The 23609-nt window shown below is 41.5% G+C and overlaps 1 protein-coding gene across 4 annotated transcripts in view; it reads right to left on the bottom strand.

The window, feature by feature from the left end:
- Positions 1-235: 235 nt before the first annotated feature.
- The window catches only part of FRMD6 (FERM domain containing 6), an 80248-nt gene continuing 56874 nt past the window's right edge, over positions 236-23609 (bottom strand). For all 4 annotated transcript variants that reach the window (XM_045900845.3, XM_064571048.1, XM_045900847.2 and 1 more), the window contains exons 7-14: positions 22365-22520; positions 18578-18643; positions 17649-17717; positions 14862-15036; positions 10444-10779; positions 8769-8900; positions 5119-5210; positions 236-3194 (exon numbers count right to left, since the gene is read on the bottom strand). In XM_045900845.3, coding sequence (XP_045756801.1) covers positions 2910-3194; positions 5119-5210; positions 8769-8900; positions 10444-10779; positions 14862-15036; positions 17649-17717; positions 18578-18643; positions 22365-22520 — 1311 coding nt within the window. In that variant the 3' untranslated portion in view covers positions 236-2909. The remainder of the gene's footprint in view (positions 3195-5118; positions 5211-8768; positions 8901-10443; positions 10780-14861; positions 15037-17648; positions 17718-18577; positions 18644-22364; positions 22521-23609) is intronic.

The raw sequence follows: 23609 nt of genomic DNA, 5'->3' as shown, positions 1-23609 counted from the left end.
ACGAACTCCTAACACACGTGGGACGGGCACAGCACGTGGCAGGGCTCAGCCTCCATCCTCACGAGCATCCCCGCCACAGGGCTGTCCGTCTGGGAGCTCTACCACACTGGACCTTTAGGATGTCCCTCCAGGTGCTCTGTTATAGGAAAGAAGAACACAAAGAAAACATTCACTTCTTAATGCCTCTTGCTTCACTGAGAACTCTAATTTAAAAAAAAAAAAAAGGCACTTTAAAGACAAATAAAAAGTAACTTTATTGACTGCTAATCTTACCATGAAATGCCTATAAGAAATCATTACAAAATAATGCAGTTTTCTTTTACACACTTTTGGTATCATCCTGATATGATGATCCTTTCACAGAAAGGATTATTTACAGTTTATGTGGATATAAAGCTCATTGTTGCAGATACAAATGTAGATGCAGAGAGGCCATATATACCAAACGGGTATACCGACTAGCAACGATATTAACAAATGCAGAATAAATTACAGCTTCATACGTTTCTTTTCCTTTTTTATTGTTTAAAACAATTTCCAAATACAAAATGTCGATAACCAAAATGGACTTTCATATACATATATATAACTCTGCTGCAAACTGGATCAAAAAGCAAAAATGTTCCTCAGCATGTTTCAATTTTTGAAAACCCACAAGACTATTATTCATAAATCCAACTGAAAAGAGGGTGTGCAAAACCACCAACAATGCTGGCAAAACCCTGAAGACCTGATTCTGGTTGAAGTACAGAGAAAATAAAGCACTAAATACTTAATTAAATATGCTTTTGTCTTGATGTTTGCAAGAAACACTAAGAGCTAAGGAAATGCACCACATTATGATCTGGGCTCTTTACAGTTAAACCTCCCAGGACTCGTCTCTGAAGCATCTATACGAAATGGTGGATTATTTAACGACTTACTTGTAAGTGAAGCAGTCATTGGCTGGTCCTTCTACCCTTTCGTACAGAAGACTGAGATACTTTTGTACATTCTGGTATCTGAAACTTTGGTTCTTTTAGAACTTTTGATAAAAGCAAAATAATTTCACGACTACAGAACCCTACAGAACTTCTGTTCCTTTACCGGTGTCGGGTGGAACTGATCTGACCGGGCTTGGAGTGCGGATGCACACCCACATGCAGGCGTGCAAGGGCGGCCCAGGCGGGCAGGTCCGTGTTCTCCATGCGTTTATCATACTGACTCCCACCCACGGGGAACACCGCATGTTCCGCTGTACCCGAAATCTATTTCTTTGTGACCTGAAAACTTAATTTTGTATAAAAATATGACTGTTTCTTTAGAAAATAATATATAGTTTTTTTTTTTTAAGAAAACCTGGCAGATAGAAAAAATGGTTTATCAAAATATGGTAAACAAATGTTATAAAATATGAAATCATTACAAACATCTCCTAGAAAGACATTGTGCTAAAGTTCTCTCCTGAAGTGCGAACAACATTGTTACTGTACATCTAAAGGTTAATAGATTCACTCTCCTGACGTGGTTTCATTCTATATCCTAACAGCAGTGGCAGTAACTCTTAAAAATGGCCCTCTCTCAAACGCTAACATTCTCTGTACACTTTTAACTTCGAAATTAAAACAGAAAGACACCCTCCGGAGCCATGGTTTTAAACCCTGTTTCGTATTAGCTCCATTCGGAGCTTTAAAGGAGAAGGCAGGTCCACCTGGACCTCACTACAACAGACTGAGTTTATTGGCCTGACGTGGGACCCAGACATCGTTACTGTTTTTAAAGCAACCAGGGCTGAGAATCACGGCAAAAGACCCACGAGAAACAGTCATTCTTAACTCTACATATATTAACTGATTGTCTGTAGGTATCATTCATTCAGTGACACATCCTCCATACTCCACAAGAAAGACCACATACACAAGAACAGTCATGGGAGCCAAGAAGAAGAGTTAGTAAGCTTTAAACACATACAGACACACGCAATCTCAGGTACTTATATATGTATAACATATACATACAGTTAGGGTATTTTGGTTAAGCAGAAACTAGCATTACCATAATTGGTTCTTGATTAAAACAAAACACCAAGCACAAACATCTTCTAAGGCATTTCCACAGTTTTAACAGAAACTGGTTTTGTTAACGCCACAAAATGCACAATGACATGAACACCACTGATTCGTTCCTCAGATGACAAACTCCACTGGGTCCTAGAGCCTTCAGGGAGAGCAGGAAGGGGACACAGCACCGACTGGGCGTGAAGGAGTCAAAAGGCATCATAGCACACAGAGCCTTCTGGTTATTGCTTCACTCACGTCTTCTGGACCTGGGCTGAGCTTCTGGTATGTCCGTATCTTTGGCTTGCTAGAGCTACAGGACTTTGACCACTTCATTAGTGCTCACTTTGGGACAGCCCCAGTGAGGCAGCAATGGCTACGTAGTGGGCACCGGTCTCTCCGTTAAAAGGAGAGACCCTTCTCTCCTCCCTCAAACCACGTGCGTGAGGGAGTAACACACACAAAAAAAATTACAAGCAAACAAATAAACCTAACAACATCTTTCACATGATAAAAAAAAATGCGATGTCACGTAATCAAACGAAGAAACAAAACGAGGAACAAACACACCATGATTCAATATTCCGAAGGCTTGGTAACCAGTAAAGCACATTTCCTTCCAAAGGATCATGAACTTCCGGGCACTTGTCTTGCTGTACATTCTCCGCAGTTCTTTTATCTCTGTGTAATACTTAAAGTGCAATTGTCCCAAGGCTTTTATTTCCATCGCAAGTTATCATCAAGAAAGAGCTATGTTCTGGGGTGAAGAGAATATGGCACAATACTTAAAAGAACGAACCATGGCTTTCCAGCCTCCAGCCAACAGCAGGCTGCCTGTAGGCCTATGGAGAGCTAGCTGTGCGCAGACGTACTTTATACAACAAACTCCGGAACTTCATCATGAGTGAGATCCAGAGAAAAGTACTTGCTGGTTCTTTTGACTGGAAAAGCATCTTGGATGTTGACACACTGCTGAGCCAAGCAGCTGTTGCAGTAGAGGCCTTCCTCATCCAGTTCGTGGCCACACCCAAAAGTGTAGCTCTGAGCAGTGTCTTGACATAGACCTGCAATGCGCAAGAAGTCTTTCTGGTAAAGTCTGATGTCATCAAGGCTCAAGCTGTGTCGATCGGTGGAGGTCTTTGGTTTCCGACATATAGTCTGCAAAATAAGGGAAGGTTAAAACAACCTTAAGAGTATAGACCAAAGTGAGAGGTTAGCAGTATTTGCTCTTGTTAAGAGAGAGGCTGCAAAATCATAGAAGGTTATGGAATCTTTGTATGTCGGAAAGTGTGATTTCCGATCTGAGATTTCTGGGCCCTTGAGGCCCTGGGGGGAAAATGTCACCACCACCACCAGTAACAGCGGCGAATGTGCACTGAGCCCTTATGTGCAGGCCCTGACCGTTCAATCTTCCAGTCAGCCCTACGAGGCCAGTGCCATTATTCTCCCCATTTTACAGATGAATAATCTAAGGCAAAGGAAGTAAATACATCAGGAACCCAACTGTCAAGAAACAGTCTTAAAATAGGGCTGGATAGGTAAAGATAGGGCCCAATTTTTTTTCCCCCACTAGAATATGACAAGTCAGCATGGTAACACTCTCATGCTGAGGTCTGTTATTATTTTAATAAGAAGTGGGGAAACGAACCAATTATTATTCAAGAAACACAATTTAAAGCATTGTTTTTTTTAAAAAGCTAGAATTCTTGGATCGAAAAATAATACAAAGTACAAAAAAGGCTGGGAGGCAAGAGGCAGCTCCCGAACACTCTAAGTGGTATTCTGCCAAATACTTCACACAGCGGGCAGCAGACTTCTAGAACTCATTATCCCAAGAAGTGCTACTGGCTGAAAATATAAATAGGTTAAAAAGTGGTTCAGACAATTGCATGAATGAAAGATACTTACTGGGTGATTTAAGGAAACAAGGCATGGCCCTCTCAGCTTGTGCTGCTGACCACCACAAAAGCCAACCCTTGTTAGAGTTAAGTGATCGAGTGTTGCTAAAGGCAAAAGTGCCAGGAGGATAGAACAGGGTCTGAGCCCAAAAACATTTTATTAGGAAGTAACCCATCTGAGCACTCCCTGAAGATGCTGATCGCCTGTACTCAGGCAGGCTCCCCAGGGGCCACCGGGCGTCTCCCACAGAGAACGCACTAGGTCCTCACTGCAAATCCATGCGACAGGCATACAACGGTGCTTCCCGCCTTGCCACTGTGGAACCTGATCCCGAGCTGTGTCCCATGGACATTTCTGTACAGTCAGACCTAATACCGCCGGCGGGGGCGGGGTGGGGTGGGGGGCGGGTAGAACTGGGGGGCAAACCTGAGCAGTGTGACCCTGGAGCTTGTAATCATCATGCTACACATACTGCTTTAGCAATGACTCACTGGAGCACTCAAAAAAATATTTAATAAAACATCAGGTGCACATTAAGGCTACTTAAATGAGAGAGTGAAAAGGGAGGAGAGAAGCACACACAGAAGACAAAAAAACAAAAAAGAGACGTTCCGAGAGAGACGCATAAAAGGAGAGAGCAAGAGAATGCTCAGGAAGCAGAGGTGAGAATCAGTTGCAGAATAAATCCAGATGCTGCAACCATGAGTTTCAGAGTGTTTTATCTTTTGATATTTTAATAGTCTAGCCAGCGATCACAGGTTATCGAACAGCCTCACTCAGCATGCTTAGAAAATTCAATCTGAATGGAAAAATCAGAGTGTGGACACATTTCTGCCATGACACACCTGACGAGAAAATTATTCTCCCAGTTGTTGAGGTAATAAATACATACACACACACACACACACACACACAGTTAACCTGAAGTTTGAGGTCTAGAGGCTTCCCAGCTATAAAAAGTGTTAAAGTATACAATTTATCCAAATAGAAATCAACTTAAAGATGAATGCAACTAGCAAATAAAATGGACATAAATTCAGAACAAAACTGAAATGTCCCTAGTAAGAATCATTTCCTTAGGGTTTTTTAAATTTTTTGCTCATTTATATAAATATAACTCTAAGTTCTATTTAGTTTTCTATAGCTTTAGTACCCAATTTAAATTTTCCAATCCCTTCTGTACCTGCGGAAGAGAATCAGTGCTCTGGCCGCGAAGCTTGACAACGGTTTCTGAGGAGCTGGAGCTAGAAGAACCGATTTCTTTCACAATCAACCCTAAAGTAAAACACAGAAGAAGAAGAAAAAAAAAAAAAACAAAACAGAGAAGATTTCCTGTTAGTCATACCTCTTGCCACATATCTGACATATACAACCACCAAGATTGAGAGGTCAAATATTAACCATTACTGAAAAATCTGTTACTCTTCCGTGGTGGACAGCCAGGACGGAACAGATTCTGTCTCTTGTCTTACAGTAAATAGGGAGGAGCGGGAGAGGAGTAAATGTGGGGTTAGAGGACAGGAAGGAGTTTAGAGTCTGATTTTTCTAAACGACAACTTCTCATTAAGCTATTTATGAAGTAACAAAAAGAGACTGTAGGTGTAAAGCAGTTTATCGCCTCAAGTTTCTCCACGTTCCACAGAGCACAAAGTCTGAACTTAACCCCAGCTGAACCGCGACATGGCATTCTATGCTTGCTTCCCCTTAGATGTGCAGTGGTTTAGTGGGGGGTCTGACCTCTGGAGTCACACGGATCTGGGATGGAACTGGGCCCAGACGAGTAATTGGCTGTGTATGCTGGCCAGTGACTGTGCCTCCCTGTGTCTTAAGTCTCCTATGAAGTGGGGCTGCAAGCAGCATTCATCCCACAGAGTTTAAGGATGACTGAAGAGCAAATGCATGGCAAGGGCAAGGTGTCGGGCCTGCCTGCAGGACACACTCAGCTCACAGGAACGCCTCGGGCTGACAGGGGCCCTGTGGCACTCGCCTCCTGCAGCAGATCCTACCGGGGAAAGGCCACAAATGGGAGGTTGCCCTGAACATTCGGTTCTGGACCTCTGAGAGCAACAGGGCCCCTAATCACCCTAGCACTCAGGGGCAATCCGCTAATACTTTGGCAACAGAAATCCAGGGCTGAAACCTCCCTCTGCGTCCGTGACACGTGAGTGAAGCACCAGAAACCAATGTTTCCGGCGATAAAACCACTAACAAGAACTGGAGACACGAGTGAAGATGACCACTGACATTTTTCTTGCAGGCAGATGAAGCACATCAGTCAAATCCCAGAGCCTCAAGGCCAAATGGCTTCTCAGGTAAAGTACATTCTCACCTTATAAAAAAAGAACCCTGAGTAATGGGATTTTTATTTAGCTACTGCTAATAACCTCAGAAATGGCCTTTTGTATTCTCTTTACTCTTTAGAAATGACTCATGATTCAAGTGACTAATATAGGCCTTGCATATATTAAGTGTTTGATAATTAATTCAACTGAAACACAAAAGGAAGACATTCTTGGTTTACATGTAGACAGTTTAAAAACTCTCAGGTGGATATTTATGTTTTGGGGGTGGTACAGACTGCTTTAGTAGGGGGTCTTTCTCTAGAATATCCTTGTATTTTATTTATTTATTTATTTATTTATTTATTTTTTAAAGATTTTTATTTATTTATTTGAGAGAGAATGAGAGAGAGAGAGCAGGAGATGGGGGAGGGTCAGAGGGAGAAACAGACTCCCTGCCGAGCAGGGAGCCCAATGCGGGACTCGATCCTGGGACTCCAGGATCATGACCTGAGCCGAAGGCAGTTGCTTAACCAACTGAGCCACCCAGGCGCCCCTAGAATATCCTTGTATTTTAAAAAGCTTTAAACTCTTAACAAATCTCACAGAAAGATGTGGACTAGTGCACTAGGACCTGGGATGGGTCCTCCTGGATTTCCTGGTAACTGTGCTCTTGGCCACTATGCCTGTAAATAATCTGCTCCCAAACCCAGACTCTGCATTGGATAAATCAGCATCAAGTCTGGTGGTCAGAATACTAAACCGACATCTACCTAACTTTTATCACTACTCAATCTCAGCTCCACATTTTAAAAACAATGTTTAAATGCTCAAACTGTAAAGAATTTGGAAAAGTAGGATGATGCAAGAAAGAAAATAAGATCATCTATAACCCCATCATCCAGAGAAAAGGCTATTAATATTTTTATGTATTTTTCCACATACATATATATATTTTTATAATTTGAGATCCTACTGTTTATACAATTTGTGCTGTTTTTCCTGCCTATCTTTCTCATATTATTAAATATCCTTTGAAAATCTCATTACTTAATGGCCAGAACACAACTTTTCATTGTTAACTGTTTAGGTTCTTTTTCCTTTTCTTTGCTATTATAAATAACATTACAAGAAATATTTTTTGTATATGAATCTTTTTAAACCGCTACCTTATTTATACTTTATTCAAAATTACAAAATCTTATCATAAAAATTAAAAATAGAAATATATAAATAAAAAGCAAAACTCTGCTTCCCTCACACCTCCTCGTCCCATATACACTTTGGTATGTATTGTTTATACCATTTTCTTTCCACAACAATACACATGCATGCATCGAGAGCATGATATCCATGCACCTATAATGTGCATATAATTGTATGTTTATATTTAATATATATTAAAATGTATTTATAAGGAAAAATGTCTGTGTAATAAAGCAAATGGGCAAAAAACAAAAGGGGCCAAGTTTGGTACAAGAACTCTAAGCGTGACTAGAGCAAGCAGCCTGACGAATCTGTGTTGGTTCAGCAGAAGGATTCTCTGTAACCACTGGCAGGCTGGCTCCTGGCGGAGCATCTGGAGGCCATGGTTCTGCTAGGTCAACAAGTGAAATTACAGATTAAATGCCAGGATGAGAGGACCATGTGTGCTGGCCTTGTTCATCTCTGATTCCCAGCACCTGTTGCAGGGGTGATGCTCACTATTGGGGACCGTGGGTCTTGACAGAGCAATCACAGGTCACCCCATTGTGAACAGGGTCTTTCACTCAAAGCTCGACATGGCTGAACAATAAGCACCTGCGCCATGTCCACACTGCTGATTCCTAACGCGTTTTTGTACAGAACGGAGACCAAGTCATGAAATGTGACAAGAGCCATTAGGAGTGACTGAGGCTTAAAAACAAAACCCATAGTGCTGTTTGATTTTTTTTTTTAGGGTAACATCTTTTATTTGGTAGAAATAGATATTACGTATTATATAACCTTATACTAGGGTTCCAGTGAATGCATTTTTTCTAATAGAGTTAATCGAATATGGGATTTAGTAAGAATGTCTTCTTATGTCAAACTTTTTTGACACCTCTTTCCTCTAGACTCCTACACCCAGTATGATATGGTGGGGAAAACAATACAAAACAAACCCGGAGACCTGACTTCTGTTTCTAGCCACACAGCATTTGTCCCCCTAATCTACAGGATTTCTCATCTGTAAAAAGGTCTCTGAGGCCCCTTCTAGATGTAGTACAGGATTCTCTGATTATCGTTTAAAACAGCAAAACAAAACAACAACAAGAGAAAACTGTATTTTACCACTTTGTCCAGCGCTTGCGGTAGAAGATGCTAATTCCCAACCCTAGGTGCTTCCTCCCCTTCCTTTCCCTTTCTTCCTCAGAAGAAACTCAGTCCTGTAGTCTATGGTACTGACTTGGAAAGGTTCTGATTCCAGTCCTGTCGGACCTAGAGCCCCACCCAACCCTTCTATTTTCTGAGGCACCTGCTTCTCAGCCTGGGACAGTCCACTGCTTAAGGAGAACTTCCCGTAAGAGCTCACCAGAGTGTCCATTCAGCTTCCGCGACATGAGCATGTCCTCAGTGATATAGATGCACATGTCTGGGCTGACTTCCAGAGACTCTTCATTCATCTGCTCCAGGTCCCTGGGGTCATCGACCAGCATCTCTATTTCTGACACAGAAGAAGGAAAAGACATTTGGGGATATGAAGGTAAATGGACACCAGAATTCATAGCCATACTTTGAGGGAGGCTATGTGATTATCCATATTCTAAAACAGATTTGCTAATAAGAATCTACAATAGGAAACTCTAGGGACAATTCTCAACTAGATGAATTTGTTCTCTTTTTTCACAGGATCGCCGTTTATCTACATGTCTTCTCATGCCATGATTTGACTGTCAATTATTCTTTACTCTTTAAGAAAGAGGGAAAGAGAAAGGGGCGCCTGGGTGGCTCAGTTAACTGACGCTTGATTTCTGCTCAGGTCCTGATCTCAGGCTTGTGAGAGCGAGTCCTGAATCAGGCTCCTCACTCAGCACAGAGTCTGTTTGTCCCTCTTGCTCTGCTCCACCCTTTGTACATGCTCATGCTCGCATGCGCTCTCTAAAATAAATAATAAATTAAATCCTAAAAAAAATTAAAAAGAAGGAAAGAGCTATAGCACCTTGCTAAGATGACAAAGGGTAAACTGAGACTGACAGGCTGTTTGCCTAAGGCCGGAGCACAATGAGTAGTTCACGAAGCTCCCCATTTCCCATTGCTGCCTACTCACAAGGCATTTCAGGGACTTCATTTGAGATCCGCATGAATTCTATAGGAACCAAACCAAGCAAATGTGCTGCATTTGTCCTTAATGAAGTCAGTATCTTTTTCCCAAACCTGAATGCTATAGCACTTGAGGCAGTAAAATAATAAAAAGGATGCACACATGAGCTACGTTTGGCTGGAGGTCTCGTTTTATCTCCTTAACAGAGAGTTAAGCAGCCAGGTGCTAATTTCTATTCTATTCCCAGAGTTCCAGTTGCATAGGAGGAATTTAAGAAATACTAAATAACCAATGGCCTGGGCTCAAATCTTTTTTTTTTCCCCTGCAAAAAGTTGAAGACATTTCTTTTTTTTTTTTTTTAATTTATTTATTTGAGACAGAGAGAACGAGGGAGAGAGAGCAAGCACATGAGAGGGGGGAGGGTCAGAGGGAGAAGCAGACTCCCTACCGAGCAGGGAGCCCGATGCAGGACTCGATCCCGGGACTCCAGGATCATGACCTGAGCCGAAGGCAGTCACTTAACCAACTGAGCCACCCAGGCGCCCGAAGACATTTCTGTCACTATCACTGCATCTACTCTGCTGTGCTAACCAATGCCTATTTAACCTGGGAATCAGAAACGCAGCCGTGAGCGCCGCAGGGCTGACCTCTACTCTACTTCACAGAAACCGCTAGGCCTCGGAAGCCACCAGCATCCAAGCCTGTGGCTGCCACGGATCTCACCGCCAGAGGAACGCTTTCTTCACACCCAAGCAACTCCACCAAATCGGGGGGGGGGGGGTGCAAGACCCCTCTTCTCGGCTACTACTACTTGGAGCGGCGCCCCACACATCAACTCTCCAGGACCGCTATGTGCAAATAATACTAGGCCAGCCGGAGGAGGGGGCCGGGGCCGGGGCCGGCGGGGCAGCGCGGCGAGCCGGGCGAGCCCCGGCGGGCGGCTCACCGTCGTCCTGCGAGTCCTCCTCGAGCCGGTCCTTGCCGCTGCTCTCCACTCCGGAGGTGTGCGAGCTGCCGTGGCTGGTCATGGAGCTGCAGGTTCTCAGCTTGCGGTGGACCGCGCTGCCGGAGTAGCTGTCCTCCGGCCCCGCGTCCCGGGGCTTGGGGTCCGCCTCGATGCCCGAGGTGTGGGAGCTGCTGTGGCTGGCGGTGGAGTGCCGGGACAGGCGCCTGTGCTTCCCGCTGCCCGCGCTGCTCCCGCTGGCCCGGGACCGCTTTTCCAGCTGGTCCACGTCGAGGTCCAGGCTGTCACTGATGTAAGACTCCCGGTACTGCTTCTTCTCTGCGTGGGGAGGAGCAGAGCGCGCCGTTACAGTCAACCAACCCAGAGCGCACGGCCGGGGAGCGGAAGTGAGTCACCCGGCCAAGAGGCAGGGGGCTGCACACCCAGAATCTAGGGGCTGGGGGTGGTGAGGACTGGGACAGGAGCTCAACTTCAGAAGACTGCAAATGAGTATCAGCCGGAACAACAGATATGAGGGAGTATTTGAACCACTCCAGGAGTTTTAAAGCTTCAAAACTGGAGAAGAGTGCTCTTCCGTGTAGAGTCGCCAGGCCACCTCTTGTCTGCAAACTGCTATGGGTCCACAGTGACATGGGTTCAGTAAGTGGGAATAAATACTCAGAAGTTTTTAGAGCGATGGGACATCGCCATGCCAGCCACTGTTGTGATTTTGCATTATGCCGAAGATCAGTCCACAACAGATTGGAAATTTTAAAATAATTTCAGAAGCACTGTTATAGAAGACTGTTAAAAGAAATATAATTATACTAATTGCCATTGATTTTATTTATTCAATTTGGCCTGTAATTAGTTTAGTTCTGACTGTTGAATATAATTTAAAATAGAACTATTCTTCTGCAAATTTCTTCTGAAGAGTTCTAAAATTCAGTTTTTCATTAATGAAGACTCCTTTTCTCCATCTGGGGTGAACTAGTGAGGCTTTATTATCTATTTAGATAATAGATACCTATTTGGTGATTTATACCTGTGTGGCCTCTGACTGATAAAACTGTTCTTTCATAGGTCAGTGCCATTCTTTAACACAAAGACATATTAGAAAGTCCCTTTTATCAAATGCTTAACTAACCATTACATTAAAGCACCAATCACAACTGAGTTGCAGGTATACAATAATACCTTTGTGCTACACGTCAAAATTTTAAAACAGCGAAGTAGTTCAGATTCTTTGTATTCTTAACACTGATGAGAAATAACACATTAGAACAATGTGAAAGATGGAGAATGCACTTGGGGAAGGTTAAATTGATATTATTTCAGAAACTGCTAACTTGTAGACTAATTGGGTTCTCAGGGGCCTATTGATGGATTTAATTGTCTTGTTTCTTGGGTAAGTGAAAACACTTGCACTCCTGATGTCTAAACCCAACTCTGAAGTATAATCACCACGGGCTCCCCAGAGAGGGAAGGAGCATCAGCAGAAAGAGAAGGTGTGCTTTCCAGGAAGCAATGTACGTTTCTGCACCCGGGCCATTCCTATCAATTCTAAGGAATCAGGCTGCACCACAGCAGCGAGTATGCATATAGCCCACACGGAAAGCAGACTGGGGTTGGATACCAGAGCCCAATGCACACACATCTGAGACAAGTCTCACGTTCATCATCTACAATCCATCTTTTAGAGCGAGATTGGGTTCTAAAGATTCCTATTTTCTGAAGGCAACAGTGGTTGAGATGAAGATGGAGACCTAAAGGGGTTTGCAAAATTCTCATACAATTTCTATTCATGGTAGTTTCAAAATAATAGCCATGGGGCACTTGGAAGGTGGAAAGCAAAGAGAAAATAGTTTTCTAAAAAATTCTTTAGGGTGCTGGAATTCTAAGACAATTGGGAATTATGGATCTAATAACTTAAAAGCGTTTCTACCTTTTTACAAATAGCCCTTTTACTCCCAACCTTTCCCAGAGGTTCAGACTCAATTACAGTTACTCTATATTCATTACTATACCAGAACATAAGCACTCACCAACCCATTCTCTACCTCATAGGAGCCTAGCCTAAATCTACTTCCTCTCAACGTGTCAGAGCAGCCTCGGTGTTTTATGTGGCTGGCCAGTGTTCCCTTCTTAGGGCTGAATCACTTAGACCCAGTGCAAACAGTTAAGGAGTGTCACACTACTCTGTTACAAACTGAAGGAAATGTTTACGTAATTCTAATAAATTATGTAATTTATTTCAGAATAAATTCTGAAATTTACTCTAAGACCTTCAAAATGCAACCCCTCACACCTCCCTAGTAATCAATGGTGTCAACTGCACAAATCATCAATATGTTGGTGTTCTTTGCATTCCCTTTGTTGTAGAAGCCCAGAGACCACAAAGCTTTTTATACATGATTTTGGAACAGAATGCAGTCAGTGTGACCTCTTGACATAAGACCTAAGAATAAGCTCCAACTGTTGAATCAAGTTGGGTTAAAAAACCTTTCTCATGACAAAAGCTTTTAATGCTATGGAAGAATTCTTGTGATCATTTTCTACTATAAAATGCTAAAAGAGTATTTCAGACAAGGTGACTCTCAATAAAAGGAAAATACAGTCTCTTTTTGTGCTGGGTTTTTTGTTTGTTTGTTTGACTAAATGGACACTGGGAAAAGAGCTTTCTTGTAAGAATGAAGCCCTTACGTGTGGATGAGATAAATGGAGTCAGGTCAAGGCTGGCCCAGAAAAACTTAGTTCAGGTTTTCTTTAGACCTAGAAGAATCTCTAAGTAGAAGAAACTAAGTGTGTTTTCTTTAGAAGAAAAAGAGAGATGTCCCCTCAAATCTATCTACATTTATCCAAATAAAAAATCCAATTTACACCTTTATCACTCCTTCATTGCCCTCCTCATGTAAGCCCCCAAACATGCATGTAGTACTATGTATGGTAAGAGACAAAACCCTGCCCTCGAACAACTGAAAATTCCTTGTAATTTTACCTTAGAACCTGTAAGGGAAGTTCATGAATTCTCTCAGGCTCTAAAGCGCTCCCCTTAAGGTCATCTAAATAAGAATTTATGAAAATGCTGATGGCAAAGGTCATGGAATGAACTTCTCAAGGCCCCATAACCTGGCCACTTAGGAATGTGGCCAATTTGGCAAATGATGGGCTCTACACTGAGGTCACCTATTCTTCCAAGTTTCCTTGGTGCTTCTGTCCCATCTTCATTCCTCCTGATATTCATGTCAGCATTGGAGAGATGTATCTATTCTACCGATGAGTCACCGTGGGGAGGAACTGGCTGTGTGGCAGCAGAGGAAGCCAATACATCTGGCAGTTATGCCAATTCTCTCCAAAGACAGAAGCACTTTGGTGGCAGACAGTGGGGGATGATTCATGTTCTGATGGCTGCTTAAAATGCAATGGCATCTCCAAACTGTGTCTCATTTAGTTAGAGATAGCTTTTGAGAGATACCAATCAGATGTGCAAACCTCTATATGGTTTTTTGGTTAAGAGGACAGGTATTTGCCTGGTTTCTGTGGGAAAGGTGGGGTCCAAGAGGTCAATATTTGTTTCAGACATGGACCCAAGATATGAATCTGCATCCAAATGTTCATGCAGATATCCTAAATCTAATCTAATTGAATTATAAGAATTACTACAATGTGAATTTGCAAAACAAATTGAAGACATTAAAATAGGCAAATATGCAAAGTAGCATCTGGGGGGATTAGAAGCTGGAGTGTGTTAAATGGAGTCACCCTGGGGTGCCACAGCTCAAGATAAAGGGCTGTCAGGTTCATATTGTAGAGCTGAAGTCTGCTGCCTTCCTCTTCCTTACCATGACTCGTCCCCCTTTTCAGGGGCCCCAAATGGATTGCTCTTTTCTGTGTCTCAGCAAAGCCCCCACAGGACTGGCTTACAAAATCCTTGAGTGAAAACTTCTTTCTCCTTTGTCATTCTGCTCACCTCGACTTGGGGGCCTCCTGGCAGTCTATAAGAGAGACTGGAGACATTTCTGTCACCCACCTTTATTGTCACTCTAATCTAAGGAATAACTGCACTGGAAAAAAATTCCAGATTCCAAGGTGCTCTGAGTCGCAGATAAACCTTGGCCTGCACCTTCATGTGGTGGCTTTCTGTAAGGGTCTTCAAGGCAAGTGTGGGAAAACTTTAAAGAGACTGTACTCAGGGACAGCTAAATGACAGCGATAATCTCAGGTATTCTGGACAGGTGCTACAGCTGGTGGGCCTCAAGGCTAACCCTGGTCTTCCAGGACAGTGATGAGATGTGAACAGGAACACTGCTCTGAATCTGGAGAAGCCCAACCCTCGGGGCCTCTTCTTCAGGGCTCTCAGGAGCAAGGGGCCACAGGCGGCAAAGGCACCACTTGCCCCCCCCCCCCCGGCTGCGCCATACCTTCGTTCTCCTCCAGCTTCCGGATGTGGCGCAACACAGGCTGCAGATTCATGTAGAGACGGTGGCTGTTGCTGAGGAGCTGCAGGAGGTGTCGGGAACGCATGGGGCACCCCGTGTAGTAGATGAGCTTCCTGGCCGAGGGCAAGCCATCTGGCAAAATCTCAAATTTCTTACCCTGTGGAGCAAAAGCATGAGTCGGATTTGGGAAGAGAAGTCTCTCACCAGCCAAGGTCCCCTTCACTCTCTTTTTAGTAAGGAAAACCACAGGCTCAGAACTAGATGTAGAAAGCTCCATTCAAAATTCACTGAGAGATAAATTGTTGTTTTTCCATTCAAAAATGTCACAGGACAAGGTTTACCAAAAATTCAGGGAAGTGTCTAGCCAGGGTCTTCTAGTAAACACTGACTTGGGTATGATGGTCGAGGAGTATCTTCGGTTTCTCTGGCTAGTGGGGCCATTTACACAATAGAGAAGGGCCCATCATGAAAGCATCTTCAAATGCAATTCCAACACCCTAATTCAGCAAACAAGATGACAGATTCTAGAAGCATAATGCATTCAAATATTTGTTAAACACTATGTACCAAACACTGTGCTAGTCACTGAGAAAATGACAGTGAACAGGGCAGACAAGGTCCCTATCTTCAGAGAGATATTCTGGTGGGAGAGATGGTACATAAACACAAAATAACTATTGTTTGTGATAAACTCGGGGGAGGAAATAAGGAGTTTTGATAGAAAACACTACTAATTCCTATTTAGGGTTAAGAAAAGAAATGGAAAAACTTCTTTAGCTGGATCAAAGAGGGAGGCTGGACGGAGGGTGGGCACCTGGCTGACTCAGTCAGTAAGAGTATGCAACTCTTGATCTCAGGATGGTGAGTTCAAGCCCCACGTTGGGCATGCAGTGTCTTAAAAAAAAGGGGGAGCTGGAAGCTAGAGGGACAGTTGGAGGGATGAGAAAGGAAGAGATATAATTATCTCTATCAGTAGAGATATAAGGAATCTCATTCTTTAAGCCTGGGATCATTAACAAAGTTCATTAACATAAGTTGAGGGTGAGAGTTTGGCAAAGTTTCTTATAGTTATGGGATAGTATAAATTCCTTCACCTCTCCTATTAATGAATACGGCGGCAGGACTGCAAAAGGAATATTCCAGACATAACAATTCTCAGCCAGAGTGGAGAAGTAAAGCAAAGAGGGAGGCATCTTCTAACTACACACTTAAAGTCAAAACAAAACAATAAGGCTTTGTGTATATCAGTTGGGGATGGAGTTCTCACCCTTCGACTTTTCATTTTAAAGGAACCACTAGTGGATCCCAATGCCAGGATGGTAATAACTGCCACTTAATGAGCACTCGGCAGGTATTAACTCATTTAATCCTCACAATTAAGCCTATGAGGGAGGACCAATTATCCCCAGTTGGGAACAAAAAAACCAAGGCACACAGGTTAAGTAACTTGCTCAAGGTACTACAACTTGGGCAGGACTGGGCTGGCCATGACAAGAATCATCTGGGAAATTCATCAAAATAGATGCCTGGTCCCCAGTGCACACCCACTGAATCAAAAATCTCTTAGGGGAGGAGGATGAGGCTCAGAAATTTTTATCTTAAGCTCCTCAGATGAGGCTGATGCACAACTCAGTTCAGGAACCACTGAGTCCAGGACCCTGAAAACACTCAATTTCATAAGTGCATTTTATTACTACTCAATTTGGGACACGACAGGGCCAAGTGGGGTAATAATTTGCTCATTTTCATATCGCTCAGATTCTTTTACAAAGGGCCTGGATGAGAGACAGCAAGTGAAGAGGAGGCAGGTCAGGCCCCATTCGATGTATCAGTAAAGTGGAATCAGATTGAACTGTGCCCAAGTAATTAAAATAATGTAAAGTCAGGAACAGGTCTTTTGACTTCACAGGGCAGTGTGAAGTCAGTGCCCGAATGCTGTTTGGCAATACAGCCCTCTATTTATATAGGCCATCTTCCTTATGGGAGAGAGGCACATGTGTACAAAACCTTATTTTCCTCCTTTCTTTGTCCATTTTTCCCAACAATTTCTGAACAAAGAAAAAAATATGGATTTTAATGACCACTAGATATACATATTATTAACTGTAATTCTTTGAACCCTACCAAAAACCAGACATAGCTGGCAAGGTAGAGAAACACCTAGGAAAAATCATGAATTTGCTCTTACAATAAAAAAAGGATACTATTCTCAATATTCTAAAAATAACAGCATTATTCCTATTGAGAACTGTAGACCTTTATAATGATGAGTTTCAAAGAGTTAGATATTAATAGAAACATCTTGTTATATCACTCTTTATTCTCTGCTCAAAAGAAGTAACTTCCAAAAGAACTGGCTAACCCCCATGCTATGAGTAATTTATCCTGTGATTATGGCTGTTTTCTGATCCCTTTGCTTTTAAAAATAATTCTGTTTGATAAACTCATACATTCCCCCACTACATTTCTTCTGCAACTAGAGTAACTTAGGATAGTGCAGTGGGACCCAGACCCACAAATTAAAATTAGTTATCTTTTTTGCTATAAGATTCTTTAATTTTAGGTTCACTACTGATGAGTGGCAAGGATTAAAACACATATAATAAGAATAGAAGAAAGCTAGTTGTCTTCTTTGTCAACTTTTTAAAAAAAATACCAACTTTTGTGCCTGGGACAACATTATTTTTAAAAACAAAACAGAAGAGGGAACAACAAAAATCCACAAAACAAACAACTGTGCTATTTTTTAGTCATTTATTTTAAACTTACCACAAACACCAACTTTCCAACATTTGTCCAGGGGAAATCATAAAGTAACTGTTTCTCTTCATCTAAATTCTGTGGAAAAAGTTATAATGCACACAGTGTTATGGAGGAAAATGCCAGACACTCTACAATGGCTGTAACTTCTCTCCTGGAAAACTAAAATGTGGTAATTAAAATCTGAAAGGGGTCCTCAACTCTCTTTGGAGATGTTCAGACAGTAATTAAAAGATTAGTGATACCAAACTGTAGCTCTGGGTTCCTGAGTGACTGCATTAACTGGTCTTTCAAGGTAATCTTTTCCCTTTGAGCCTATCCCTAAATTTAAATAAAAAGTCCAAGACTCAGGCATTCAAGAGATGAGAAAAGGCACTTAGACTTTCATAACTGGATATTTGCCTAAACCAAAGATGAGAGATCCTTATATTCTCCTTGGTCTCACAGAAAGAGGCGTTCTCTCTTCCCTGTTGATGGCTGTAGGATAATACTATTCTGCCTGCAAAAGTGTGACAGTTATTACTTATTCAAGGGACAGGCTTTATCAGAAAGTGTAATGGAAATTAAAATGTCTGTTCTGGCACTGTATTAAAATGTCATTTTTTTCTTTGCACAGTTATAATGCTCCAGAGGATAAAAGAGAATATATAAAATTAATACCCACGAAGAAGAATGTCTGGATATTAAGGATCTATTAGTGATGAACCTGGGCCAATCTTTGGCTTATTATTTTCTGTTCTGGAGGACTTATTACTGTTGAGGTTTGGACTGTATCACTTCATCTATCCTACATCATTCACATTTGTACTGGACAAACAAGAAGTAATGACCAATCAATGGCCAGAAATGAACCAGTGAATCTACCAAGGAGCAGGCAGGTGCAATGCCAATGTAAGACATAGTAGATACCATTTGACACTTATTTCTCATTTACTAACCTGAAAAATCTGTATTCCCCGCATGGTCAATCCAAGGGTCAGAGAAGCTTCAATTTCCCTTTTATCCTACAGAAATAAAATCATATGAAAAAGTATGTTTTTCTTGTATAATGGACAATTAAGCACCAAAGAAGAAAAACAGAAGGAGAAATCCCAGGATTAGAAAGTTTGTGACTTAAAATAACTTTGCTCAGGGTGCCTGGGTGGCTCAGTCGGTTAAGCGACTGCCTTCGGCTCAGGTCATGATCCTGGAGTCCTGGGATCGAGTCCCGCATCAGGCTCCCTGCTCAGCGGGGAGACTGCTTCTCCCTCTGACCCTCCTCCCTCTCGTGCTCTCTGTCTCTCATTCTCTCTCGCAAATAAATAAATAAAATCTTAAAAAAAAAAAAAATAACTTTGCTCATCTTTCTGCATCCCTACTTTACTATAAGCTTTAAGAAAATCACGAGTACATATTAAATCAATAATGGTATATTCTACTTTTTAAACTACTAAGATTTCAAAGCATTAGTATTTTCACTATATTATATACACTCTCATATCTGACAATATTCTAAATTATTACATTATTGAAAACTCTGGTAAGACTATTTTTGCTGCTTATTTTTTTTTTTTAGCTTTCTACCTTTTCTCAGAGGTTAGAATGTTGAATATAATGTCATAGTTATATTCTGAAAGGCACTAGATTTTATAGGTTTCAAACCATGTAACTCTCCAGCTCTGAAGCCAAAATCATAGGCAAGCCTAAATATTTAAGGTTGTCATCTCATGAGGATAAAAGGCTGAAAGGCTTTATATTCAGTTTGGAAAGAAAATACTTATTTCTAAGAAATTCAACTATCACTTGCCAATACGATATACCTTTTTTTTTTTTACTTTATTTTACTTAAATTCAATTAACATATATTGCATTATTAGTTTCAGAGGCAGAGTTCAGTGATTCATCATTTGCATGTAATATGATATCCATTCTACCAGCTAAACCATAAACTATAAAAAAATAAATGACAATGACCATATGGGAAAAAAAATTCCTGAAATGTTCTCTGAATTTTAAATGTACTCTGAAATTGGGCCACATCTTTTAAGTGCTTATCTGTAATAACGGGATATAAGGTATGAAGTTCAAAACAGAAAATAAAATTATTAAATAACTGAAATATTTTCATTATGAGTTTCCTCAGTAAAAATAAATGAGTATATTTAGTGCCAGTTTTCCCATGAACATGAGAAGATATGTGTTTAGAAAATGCATGCTCATCTGGCATAGTAAAGACAAGACAAGGCCTATTTTCACTATTTGGGCTGTTTTTTTCCAACGAATATGTTTTTATATCAAGAAAGGCACATACAGGGGCACCTGGGTGGCTCAGTTGGTTAAGCGACTGCCTTCGGCTCAGGTCATGACCCTGGAGTCCCAGGATCGAGGCCCACATCGGGCTCCCTGCTCGGCAGGGAGTCTGCTTCTCCCTCTGACCCTCCCCCTCTCATGCTTTCTGTCTCCCATTCTCTCTCTCAGATAAATAAATAAAACCTTTAAAAAAAAAAAAAGAAAAAGAAAAAGAAAGGCACATACAGTATAGGGTTTAATGGGAGAAACCAATCTATCACTGGGAGTTTAGGTCAATCTCCTCCTCAAGGCTACCCTGACTGCTTTCGGAAGTAAGACTGTGCTCATAAAAATGCTGGCTGGGGGCAGGCACAAGGTGTGCGTTACTGAGAAAGGGACTCAGAAGTTTCTTTTCCCAGAATGCTTCCTGTCCTCTCTCTACTTTATTTCCACTTTACAAGCGGGTCTTAAATGAAGCAGTTTTAATGGCTTCTTGATTTCTCTAAAGAATGAAAACTCCGCCCATGTTTTAATGGCCACTTTGTTTCTGTAAAGAATGAAAACTCTGCCCAATATGTTTCCTCACTTTATTCAGTTACATTAATTATCTTGTTTTAAGCAGGTAAGAGGGTCATTTTCTATGCCATGCAGAAGTACCACACTGTAAGCAAATAAAAGATTAATTTGTAGGGGCTCCCGGGTGGCTCAGTTGGTTGGGCGACTGCCTTCGGCTCAGGTCATGATCCCAGAGTCCTGGGATCGAGCCCCGCATCGGGCTGCCTGCTCAGCAGCGAGTCTGCTCCTCCCTCTGACCCTACCCCCTCTTGTGCTCTCTCTCACTCTCTCTCGAATAAAAAAAAAAAGATTAATTTGTACACAAAAGATAAACTGAGGATAATTTACTAAAGGATTCTTAACAGGATTCTTTAAAATACCATTTCCCTATCAAATAAGGAGCAGCTGATATTTATTGAGCACTGATTAATGTGCCAGGCATTCCACCTGGTCATTTCGGATTCACTATCTCACAGAATTTTCCCAAACTTGTGAATTGTATAGAATCCTTCCCACTTCATAGATGGTCCAGGATTATAGTTATATTTGCCCAGGATCCCATAATAGTGGTGATGTAGGGTTTCTAATATCTGACTCTAAAGCCACACTCTTTCTTATACACCATTCTTGCTTCCAGTACATTTTAAAATACAAACGATTGTCAAATGTCATTTACTTGCATTTTCTCATATAAACTGAGGTGTCACAAATGAAATCTTTTAAGGAAAAAAAAGAAGTAACAATGCAGTCCTTCAGGAATTTGGCCAAAGAGCTCCTATGGAACTCAATTATGCCTCTCAAGGATGACAGGACATTAACGATGCATCTCTTGGGCATGGAAGTGAGGAAAAAAAATACCATTCTTTGGTACCTTATTAAGTTTTCTGAACCAGCCAGGAAGATTATCCAGTAATGCAGCCAAACTATAGTCCAGCCTCCAATGGCCCAGTTATGCTAATCTTACCACAAAGGGTACAGTAGTAATAAGGAGCGTAACAGTAACAGTGATAACGCTAACAGCCGAACATCATGCCTAACATGTGCTGGGCACTGTTTTAAACACTTTTTATCCATAAATTCCTCTAGTCAGGCAGACCTGGGTTGAATCCTGGCTCTGCCACTTGCTAGTTTCATGCTCTTTGGTCTGTTTCCTCATCTGTAAAATGAATATCAGTTTCTATCTTGCAGAATTGTGAGAATTTAAAAAAGAAAATCAAGTGTGCCCCATGGAGATAATACTCAATAATCATTAGCTGTTGTGGTAGTTCTTCTTATTAATGGATACAATGCAGGTATGGCTTCACTTTGGGGAATATTAAAAATTACTGATCAAACAAACTGCAAATGTTAGTCCCCAAGACAGACATGCAGATTTGGAAAAGAGAAAAATAACTATTTCATAATCACTGAAAAGCTAGATTCACAATCTGAAGCCACTTGTTATCTCAATATTAGAACCATTACAGAAAGATTCCATTGTGCTGCCAGGTCTGAGGAAAAGCATCATTAACTCCAAGACTGACCTATGATAACAGTTCACATGAAACTTTTTTTTTTTTTAAAGCCCTTTAATGGGGCACCTGCGTGGCACAGTCACTTAAGTGCTCGACTCTTGGTTTCAGCTCAGGTTGTGATCTCAGGGTCACGAAACAGCCCTGTGTAGCGCTCCACGCTCAGGTGGAATCTGTTCTGGATTCTCTCTCTCCCGCTCCCTTTGCCCCTCCCCCCACCCCCACCTGTGTGCCCGTGCGCTCTCCCTCTCTCTCAAATAAATAAATCTTAAAAAAAAATTAAAAATAAAAATCCCATTAAAAAATGAAATGACAAATTTTAATAAAAGCTTCTTCTAATCGAGAAGGTATTTTTTTCCTCAGAAGCGGCAGACACACTGCAGTTTTGTACCTTATACAATCTGTAGTAATGCACGGCAACATCATCCAGCCGGACGGCCTCTTTGATGTATTTAAGATGAGCCTCGGAAGCTGTCAGTGCAAACTGATCTTTGTGCATGTTTGGAATGTGCTTCAGGATGTAGTCCTTCCCTCTCTTGGAAACAACCTGTTGGGATACAATGGGTATGCAATGCAACATTTGTTGGAGGGATGGAAGTTCTACCCTCATCCCCAAAATGATGAAAGGACAAGAACCTAAAATAGGCCATGTAAACTGGCTAATTTCCAGTAGGAAATTTCCCACTTTTATTCCGTTTTCACCATCTGGTATGTTACTAGGCTGAATCAGCTAATACTAGAAGCTACAAAGTCAGTTTAGCTGTAGTATTGCGTATGTGATAAGAAAAATCACAAGAAATGAGAAAAATATGTTCTCTTGGTTTTAAACTCACCAAGGGAAAAAAAAAAACCATGCGAACTTGCAAAATTTTGTACACATCACTGTTTATACTTGCAAAATGATTGGTACCATGCAATACACTGACTGTCAACACATCTTCAGGTTCTGGATCCTACTTAACTCTTCTAAAATTACAGCCACAGAGTGGGAGGTTCTAAATGTTAATCCAAAGAAGGCAGGGGACTGGGAGGAATTCTCTGAAACATTTTTGGTTTTTGCATAAAAGGCTGATATTAACACTCTATTTGAATACTTGTGAGAAAACAATTTCATTCAAGCATTCATTGCAATTCACCATGGCTCAGGTTTTCATGGGACAGTAGCCTGAGCCTTTCAATGCCCAAAATATATAGTAGCCAGCAGCTAGCTGCAGGCTAAGAGAAAGGTGCTGATTAGTTCAAAGTCTCAGCTGATTTCATGAGGATTATAAAATAAGGAAAGAATTATGCAAGGAGAGCAAAAACAGTAGTGCTTAAAATCATCAGAATAAAAAATTAAAAGAATTTTTAGTTTAAAAATGTTTTTATAGATACTGACATTGTGTTTCTTCCTACTGAATGAAATGTGATCAATTACTGGCCATTTAAGAAGTTCTGCTGAGAACTCAAAGTTAGATTTTTCCTTCTAGACTCCTTTTACATGGAGATCACCTAAGTGAGCAATTGTCAAACTTTCTCAGGTCAAAGATACACACAGAATATAGTATTTGTAAGGGCACTGAAGTAGGTGGCTTTAGTGATCCCAAAGATTGAAGAAATTCGGATCTCAGCACTCTGGAGGCTGTGGCACCTGATG

The sequence above is a fragment of the Mirounga angustirostris genome, unplaced genomic scaffold (assembly GCF_029215605.1).
Source record: "Mirounga angustirostris isolate CCGP_5_RB_7025 unplaced genomic scaffold, mMirAng1.0.hap1 SCAF_9, whole genome shotgun sequence".
Classification (NCBI taxonomy): domain Eukaryota; kingdom Metazoa; phylum Chordata; class Mammalia; order Carnivora; family Phocidae; genus Mirounga; species Mirounga angustirostris.
The sequence above is the reverse complement of the archived record's forward strand: the minus strand, read 5'-3'. Positions and strand labels throughout refer to the sequence as shown.